General features: G+C 43.8%; 1 protein-coding gene across 1 annotated transcript; it reads right to left on the bottom strand.

Moving 5' to 3' along the window:
- Nucleotides 1–302: 302 nt before the first annotated feature.
- On the bottom strand, nt 303–3,822 carry LOC125583134. Its single transcript, XM_048749712.1, has 6 exons — nt 3,670–3,822; nt 2,291–2,947; nt 1,714–2,216; nt 1,520–1,614; nt 1,160–1,407; nt 303–1,082 (listed from the first exon to the last, which is right to left on the bottom strand). Exons 1-6 carry the CDS (start codon nt 3,820–3,822, stop codon nt 303–305), a joined length of 2,436 nt encoding a protein of 811 aa, XP_048605669.1.
- Nucleotides 3,823–9,792: the final 5,970 nt, after the last annotated feature.

Genomic DNA, 9,792 nt, shown 5'->3' with positions numbered 1-9,792 from the left:
AATACACAACCCAAACCAGTACCTGACGCATCTGTATAAACCTCATACGGTACCCCTGGCCTAGGTAGTACCAACACTGGCGTTCAGCTCAGTAAAACTCTCCATACAAGCATCCGTCCAATTGGTGTCTTTGCCTGTTAACCGTGTCATCGGTTTCGCTATACTAGCAAAATCTGTCACAAACTTTCTGTAGTATCCTACTAAACCCAGAAAGCTACGAATCTCGGTGGCGGTCTTAGGTGTAGGCCACTCCGATATTGCAGTAATCTTCTCCGGATCTACTGCAACCCCTGCCTCTGAAATCACGTGACCCAAAAATCGAATCTTCCTCTGCGGAGCATCAGCTTGGCAAACAGCTGATGCTCCCTGAGCTTATCCAACACAATCCGTAGATGCTCTGCATGCTCCTCTCTACTCCGAGAATAGATCAAGATATCGTCGATGAAAACAATCACACACTTATCCAAGTGCTCGCGAAACACATCATTCATAAGCTTCATGAATGCTGCAGGTGCATTCGTCAACCCAAATGGCATCACCACAAACTCATAATGTCCATAACGGGTACAGAAAGCAGTCTTCCGCACATCCTCATCAGCTATCGAAATCTGGTGGTAACCCGATGCCAAGTCAATTTTTGAAAACCATGAAGCTCCCTGCAACTGATCCAATAACTCATCGATACGGGGAAGCGGGTACTTATTCTTGATGGTCACCTTGTTCAAACCTCTGTAGTCGATACAAACTCTGAAACTCCCATCTTTCTTCTTCAGAAACAATACTGGCGCTCCCCACGGTGAACTACTAGGTCTGATGAAACCCTTACTCAATAACTCCTCCAACTGCATCTCCAGTTCAGCCATCTCTGCTGGTGCTAAACGGTATGGAGCCCGCGAAACCGATGTTCTTCTTGGTTCAAACTCAATATTGAGAACATCTCCTCTGGCTGGTGGTGGCCCCTTCAAGGCTTCAAATACATCCTGAAATTCTGCAGCCACTGGAATATCCTGTAACTCAGGAGGTCCATCTTCCTTAACCCACGGTAAGCCTGGAGACACTGGACTGTGATCTTCCCATCTCCTCTAGGAATATTAACTTTCGCTCGCATGCAATCTATCACCACTCGATGCCGGGACAGCCAATCCATCCCAAGTATGACATCGTAGTAATCCATCTCCATCTCTGCTAGGTCTCCTATGAAGTTGACTCCTCCCAGTAGGACTAGTACATCTCGGTGAACGCCAGTGGTTCCCAATTTCTCAGTACCGGCCGTCCGAATCTGCTTAACCTTCGGCTCAAAGACACCTCGAAAAGGCCAAGACTTAGCCAAACGCGAACTCACGAAGCTGTGAGAAGCTCCTGTGTCGAATAGAGTGTGAGCTACCTCACATCCAACAGAAACCGATCCTACAAATTTTTTATTTTTTATTTTTTATTTTATTTTTTTATTTTTAACTACACATGATATCCATCAAAACACAATTACTCAAAAACAGACGAGTATGATAAATATACATACCGGCTATCGGCTCAGCTCCATTGGCCTCTCCTAGAGCATAAACATGCGGAGTGATGGCTTGACGCTTGGCCCCAGGCCCTTTAGTCGGGCAAAACCTGGAGATATGGCCAAACTGGCCACAAGTGAAGCAAGCTCCTGGTGCGTATGCTGCAGCTGGTGGTGCCTGCGCTCCCTATGCTACTGGTGCTGCATGCGCTACTGGTGCTGCTGATGCTGCTGGTGCTACTGGTGCTATTCCCCGCGCACCAAATGGCCTACTCCGACAATCCTTACTTTTATGTCCCATCTTCCCACAGTTGAAGCACGTGATGCACTCTCCAAAATGATGGCGACGACACTTGTCGCAACTAGGTGCTCCCAACTGTTCCCATGTTCTCTTTTGTGGCTCTGAAGTCCTTCCAGTCTTAGGTGGAGCCTTAGAGCACTTTTGCTCCTCTGCAATACATGCCTCTTGCACAACAGCCTTCTCTACCAGATCCTCCAAACTAGTGTAAGTAACCATACTGCACCTGCCGCGGAGATCGACTCGCATACCATCTAAGAACCTCCTGATCAAGTCCTCTCCATCAAAATGATTACCAGCAAACAAGCGGAGCTGGCAAAACTCTCGCTCGTACTCCCTGACACTCCTAGTACCCTGCCTCAGATGCTCAAAAGCATTCCTCTTCTGGTGCAACGCTTCTCTGGGAAAGTACTTCTTGTCGAATGCATAAGGAAATCCTCATAAGTCATGTCGCCATCACGCATCGATCGCACTCCATCCCACCATACCAATGCATCTCCACGCAGATACAACTCTTCGATATTAAGACTAAGGCGCAACGGACAATTGATTGTCTGCAGACACGAAGCCAGCCTATGCTTCCACTTATAGACCGCTCCAGGGTCTACTGTTCCCTCAAAAGTCTCCAAACCCATAGTTTTCATCTGTCTCATTACCCGCATAAGCGTCTCATCAACCTCAGGAACCTGCCCTGGAAGAACGGGTGGCACAACCTCAGGAACTTGCCCTGGAAGAACGGGTGGCACAACCTCAGGAACTTGCACTGGAAGAACGCGTGGCGCTAGTGGTGGAACCTGGAAAATTCCTGGAACATGCTGGATAGGGGGTTGCTGCTGTCCCTGAACCTGAACTGGTGGAACCGGCTGAATAGGGGGCTGCTGATGCCCCTGAGCCTGAACTGGCGGAACCTGCTGACCCTGCTGAGCTGCAGCCATCTGCCTTACCACTTCCTGTGCAGCTACGCTAGAAGCCTCCTGGACAGCTTGCTGGACTGCCTCTTGTGCGGCCTGTCTAGCAGCATCCTGCACCATCTGCCTAAGGGCATCCTGATCAATCGGTAGAACTGGTGGTGGTACATGCTCATCTCCACCCTCTCGAGGAGCACTAGCGGCATGCGCGCGAACAACTCTCTTATGCGGCGGCATCTGAAAGAAATAACAATTTAATTAACTTGTGCCGAAACCAAACACTAACGATTCAAGACATAATGCCAAGCAAAAAGGTGCTATTTACTTTTATTTTTTTAAAATCCCCATATTTCCATAAATATTTTAAAAATCGTCTAAAATCGATTAAAAACCGAGTCCCCACAAATCGCCATCCTGGGTCAGAGCCAGGACGGAACCCCGCTCTGATACCAAATTGTAACACTCGTATTTTCCAAATCTAACTTAAATAAATAAAAAGTCTGAAATCTCCATTTATTACTTCTCAAAAGTCAACTCCAAAATCGTAAATCCAATAAATAGCCATAAATCCAAATAACAAAATAAATCCCGAAAATATCGATAAAAGCATAAAATCCGCAAGTTTGAAAAAGAAAGAAATAAAACTCCCAAAGCACCAATCCGATAGCAATCACTCCTGCTCGTCAGTCTCACCTGAAAGGGGAAAGGAATAGGAGGGGTGAGTAACAGGGGAGTTACTCCGTGAGGTATGAGGATGCTAAACACGCAAACCACTGACTTGAGTAAATAGAACTCCCACTATAGAAGTTTAGCTCTAACATGAACAAACAAGACGCCTAAAGCATCACACAAACACAACACAAACAATGCGATGATTGCATATAGCTAGTCCATACACCCCGCATCTCCTCATATGGATATATAATACGTAGCGTCGCTAGTACAGTATGTCTCTGTACCCCCGCCCTCTCAAGTAGCGTCCATGGTACAAACGTCTCTGCACCACACGCCCGCACAAGTAGCATCACAAGTCCAGACGTCTCTGAACCCCTGCCCGCACAATCAAGTAGCGTCGCTAGCCCAGACATCTCTGAGCCCCCGCCCGCGCACATAGTCCCTACTCATAGCTATGTATACATACATATATATCGCATCTCTTAACATCACACAATCAAATCAATGGTTGAATCCTCTAGACCCCTAGTTCCAGTTTACAATGAACGAACTGGCTAACAATCAAGACTCAAACAGACTCAATTCATACAGACGGATCATGATTCGAAATCTAAACTACGATAGAGAGAATTCTACACTGGTACGGGATTTACGGAATAGACCCTCACCTTAGCAATGTGGAAAAGTGATAGCTATGAACTCCAGCTGCTCAAACAAACTCCAAATCTGAAATCAGGGTGAAAAATTGAGTCAGAACGCCCTTCTCACAGTCCAAAACGGATAACCGGCGATCTGGTCAAAAGTCAACCCGTTGGTCAAAGGTCAACCCGGTCTACTCTGACCCAACCCGGTCAACCTTTGACCAAATCGAAATCGAATTGAACCATCGGTTTTTCCTTAACCGGATTCGATTTCAATTGGACCAGATTAAAATTGATTTCAATTCGGTTTAATCCAAACCAAACCAATTCCCAATAACCGATCGGTTTAATCAAATAAAAAATCAATTGACTAACCGAACCGGCTTGACTCGCTGAGTCAACTCGGCCGAGTCACCGAGTTACCGGCGAGTCGCCGTAGACCGGTCGCCGGCGGCGGCCAACGACGATGGTGGCTTACCGGAAAATCACCGGCGGCGGCGGAGACGCGGCGGCGATGCGGCAACGGCTTCCCGGCGGCGAACGGACGGTGGCCGGCTGCGGTGGCTCCGGCGAACGTCCGGCGGAGATGGCGGCGCGTGCGATTCACGCGCGAAACTTCCTCCTGCGCGTGTGGGCGCGTCGCGGCGGTTCTCGGGCTGAAACTCCTGCTCCGGACTCGTCTCAACGCCACGAACACACTGGTGGCCTTGAAATCGCGAGAAACCCAATGGTTAGAGAGATATCGACGATTTACTAAACGGCCAACACTTAACCAATCGGAAAAGGTGGTTTGCGGATTACCTAGGGGGTGAGACGGCGGTGGCGTGACGGATCTGATCTCAGTCGACGGTGGCTGAGACAGTTCACCAATATCTCTCTGACGGCTCTAAATCTGCAGGGGTTCGACGCCTTAGACTTTTTCTGAATAAAATAATAGGCTGGCTCTGTTTAAATAGAAACTCACCTAGGATTTCCTGTAAACTGATTGGGCCTTGCTGGGCCTATGGAATTGGATCGTTACAAATCTCCTCTCCAATAAGTGGATTCTGTCTTTAGCATTGAACTGCCTTTCTTTCTTCCATTGACTCAAAGCACCCTTGCAATCCCTTAGTCTTTTAACTACTCTTCTATTCACATGGGTCACTTTCTGTATATTTTTATTTTTTTGTCATCACTTTCTGTATTTTCTGTCGTCAATCATTATTCTTTTTTCTCCGCAATTATGAATTTTTTACTGGTTGCCTCTCGTTTGTTTGTCCTTTTCCCCTTTCAGACAACTGGCACGAAGACAAGAGTATGACACACCCCAAACATTGTCAACCTCTCTTGTAAGAAACCAAGCAAACACATACAAACTCAACGTTTTTTCATATCTTAGATTTTTAGCAAAACTAAAGTTGTGACTCTCTGATTTTCACGTGGGCCGGGAATTTATATGAAAATAATTCCTTTTCTGACGCAGCCTTGATTTCAATTGATGTCAAAAAGAAAAATCTTTATTTAATTGTTTTTCCAGTCATTAAACTTTTTGTTTATGTCTTGTTAAAATATATCTTGCAAGCTCTTCCGACTTATGTCATGTCTACTTTCTTACTTACGTTGGAGATATGTGAAAACTTTGCAAGTGCCATTGCACAATGCTGGTGGAGCTCGAATCCACCAAAACGAGAAATTCACTAGGCTAAATGGGAGAAAATGTGTGCACCTCGAGAGGGGGGAAGTGATTGGTTTCCGCATGATCCATGAATTCAACCTAGCTCTTTTAGCGAAGCATCTTTAGCGTCTTGTTCAATTTCCACATTCATTAGTGGCGAAAGTTTTTCGGGGAAAATATTACCGCCAGAGTTCGCCATTGCGAATTGGCGCAGTGGATACCCCATCTTATGTGTGGACGCGTATAAGCTACTACTTTTGCGTATCAGAAGCAAAATGGATTCATGATATGAAATTAATGTGTGGCAGGATCCATGGATTCCCTCAACGCCAGCAAAGCCGGCTATCCCCCGGGCCCCAGTAGTACATCCAAAGATGACCGTCAGCAGTTTTATTAATTTTGAATCAAAGGAGTGGGATGCTCAACTATTGGAACAATATGTATATCAAGAGGACATACCGATGATTCAGAGTTTGGCTATAAGCCCTACCCATCGACGTGATACATTTTGCTGGAGCTACACCAAAAATGGTCAATATACAGTCAAGTCTGGATATTGGGTTGCTACAAATTTGATGACAGCTGACGAGGAAATAGAAGTTCTACAATCCACTTTAACCAAACTTCAAGCCTTTTCTTGGAAAGTGAATGCACCACAAAAGATTTGTCATCTTATATGACAATTAATCTCAAGACATGTAGTGGTAACAAAGAATCTGGTACGCCGCAATATGCGATTTGATAACTACTGCCCAAGATGTGGAGAGCCAGAAGAAACTGTTACTCATGCGATCTTCGAATGCCCACCGGCCTTACAAGCATTGGCATTATCATCAACACCGTCAAGCTCTCAGACTTTCCATGTATCGAGTATATACGCCAATATGGACTATCTCTTTTTGAGGAAGAGTAGTATTATGAAGCCAGAAGATAATAGAGACCCTTATCCTTGGATAATCTGATATATTTGGAAGGCTAGGAATGATAAGCTATTTAGAGGTATGGACAGAGACCCCTTAGAACTAGTCATGTATGCAGAGAGTGAATGCCAAGCTTGGTACAATGCAAAGGATACCATACTTGTTCCTCCACAGGCACAGTTTGTTGAAGAAGCACAAGCCTTAAGCTTGGGTAATATTTGTATGGTGGATGATTCATGGACCTCTACAGCTCAATTTAGTGGAATTGGATGAGTTTGGAAAAATACCATGGGGAAGATTCAACTTATGGGGACACGAAACTTGAGGAGGCGTGAGACAGCATTACACTCGGAACTAGAAGCATTAAAATGGGCAATGGAGAGCATGATACAACATTTGACCTGTCAGAGATTTGAGACAGATTGCAAGGACCTGATTGCAATGATAACGGACCCACAAGCTTGACCAAACTTCTCAACTGAGCTGGAGGTCATTCAAAATCTTCAGTTGTGTTTTACGGACTTCAAGATTAGCTACTTCCCAATAACGCAAAATGAGATTGCTGATTCGCTAGCTAGGAATGCCCGTTCTTTTCATAGATCTATTTGTTTTATTGGTTGTTCTATTCCGGTCTGGTTACCCAAACCACCTCAAGTTTAAGTAATAGAATAGCCGTTTGTTGCAAAAAAAAAACTTTTTGCCAAAAAAAAACTTTTTGGTTAATTTTTTTTTCACTAGTAAAAATGGGTTTAGCAAGAGCTTTTTCACACATAAATGGCTTTAGCGAGGGTATACGTGTATCGGTGTATGTTACATTTGTTGGGTCAAATCGGTCATTGTAAAATCAACAACTAAAATCTTTGGAGAAAATATACTTTAAACAAATATGAACTAGAAATGTCAAAAGAATTTCACCACATAATCCGAGCCTATTTTAAAAATAATATGATAACAAAACTTTGTATAAGAAATAAAATAGTTTCTATCCAAATATGAACTAGAAATGTCGAAAGAATTTCACCGGATAAGGTATTTGCGATTTTTAACGAATTTTACGAAACAACCTCCCGTAAAACAAGATGTTGAAGATGCAAAGATCAGGTGTACGTTCTGATACAGACGAAAGTACAACAACGAGTAGAACAGAGTCTACAACAATGAGTGAGCATACTGATGGAAAATATGAAATTGAAGATTGAGACTTGAAGAACGGATTGTTGACCAAATTAGAGTTAATGCGAAGACATCTTGGAGGAAAAACATGAAGAGATTCACCTTGGAGAAAGGAGATCTCACGATGGGAAGTTCCTTAAGACTTAGTATGAGTTTTAGGAAACTTACCATATTTGGGTATTTAGTAAATATTGGGTAGCCAACTTGACTATTGTGTATATATAGTCCTATACGACCTGTGTATTAGGGTTGTCACTGAAATTGTATTCTTAGCATAAGAGTGGGTTTCATAAGCTTGCAAGCGAGTGAAAGTACTAAGGGCTAAGGGGAGAGGTTCTAGAGGTCTTGTATTCGACCTTAGGACGTGTGAGGTTAGAGCAACAAGTCAAGAGTGTCTTGATCTTGTTGAGGTTCTGGTTAAAGAGAGACTTCTAAGTTCGCTTTATAAGAATACTAGTAATATACATATCTTTGTAGGATATTCTCTGGTGTGCTTTTTGCTTTACATTTGTGCCATAGCTCTCACATTTACAGGCATTCACCATAGATATGACTCAAGAGTTTGAGATGAGTATGGTAGGAGAACTGAAGTACTTTCTAGGGTTACAGATACATCAAACTCAAGAAGGTGGATTTATCTCTCAAAGCACCTATGCAAAGGCACTCATGAAGAAGTGCCATCTAGATCAATGCAAAGAGGCCAGAACTCCGATGAGTACTACAACCAAGATCTCTCGAGATGAAAGTGGCGAGCCACTTGATACGAAGATATATCGAGGAATGATCTGAAGATTTCTCTACCTAACCGCAAGCCGGACTGATTTAAGCCTGAGTGTTGGGATATGTTCAAGATATCAAGCAAATCCTAAGAAGTCTCATATGGAGGCAGTAAGCAGAATCATCCGATATGTTAAAGGGACGGTCAATCTAGGGATTTTCTATTCCAAGGGATCAAATGGGAGTCTTGTCGGATACTGTGATGCAGACTTGGCTGGGAGTGTAGAAGATCGGAAAAGCACGAGTGGAGGCTGTTTCTTTCTAGGAAACAATATGATCGCCTGGTTGAGTAAGAAGCAGAACTCTGTGTCATTGTCTACAGTAGAGGCATAGTATATTGCGATGGGAAGCTGTTGCTCACAACTCATGTCGATGAAGCAAATGTCTCGTGACTATGGAATGGACTCAGGATCATTTCTGGTATACTTCGACAACACGAGTGCAATCAAATCTCCAAGAATCCATTATAACACTCGAGGACTAAGCACATTGACATTCGTCACCAGTTCATCAGGGAACTAGTTGACGAACAATAGGTAGTGATTGAACGTCTTGTCACATAATTACAATTAGCAGATCTTTTCACTCCATTGGGGTTTGTGAGATGCAACAAGTTTGTCTAAGTGTACAGAGTTGACGGAAAAGCTGATGCAGTTGCACATAGAGTTCAGATTTTGTCTAGCATCAGTAAGTTGTTAGTTAAAAAAAGATGCCGAATATGCCGTCATACTCCAAAAGGTACAAGTTTCACATGAACAGTGTCGATCGATGCAGGATGAATAGTGTCGAGATGAACAGTACCTCGATGAACAGTACTGGAGTGAATAGTACCATTGTGAACAGTGTTGCCCGACACAAGTTGGAAAGTGTCGTTCGATGCTTGGTTCACGCTGTCGATCGATGCTGCTTGGAGGGTGTCGATCGATTCTTCCCTCGTAGACTTACGGATCGTGTGTGAATCAGCATGCTCCTTCTTTGAAGAACCCAGAAATCATCTCTTCATTGTTGTTCCTGGTACTAAGATGTATGTACCTGAAACATAAGAAAAAATTTTATCAGTTTTTTGAATAATAGTAAAACCTAGACTAAATCTAACTAAACAAGATCTAATGGCGATCAAAGCTCCCCGGCAACGGCGCCAAATTTGATATCACTCAAATTACCCTAAGGAGTGATTTATACTCTCTCAAATAAGAGGTCGAGTTGTAGTACTTAGGGATCAAATTCACATGGAGCTAGGGA

Source organism: Brassica napus, chromosome C3 (assembly GCF_020379485.1).
Source record: "Brassica napus cultivar Da-Ae chromosome C3, Da-Ae, whole genome shotgun sequence".
NCBI lineage: Eukaryota > Viridiplantae > Streptophyta > Magnoliopsida > Brassicales > Brassicaceae > Brassica > Brassica napus.
This window is presented reverse-complemented; position numbering and strand designations above follow the sequence as displayed.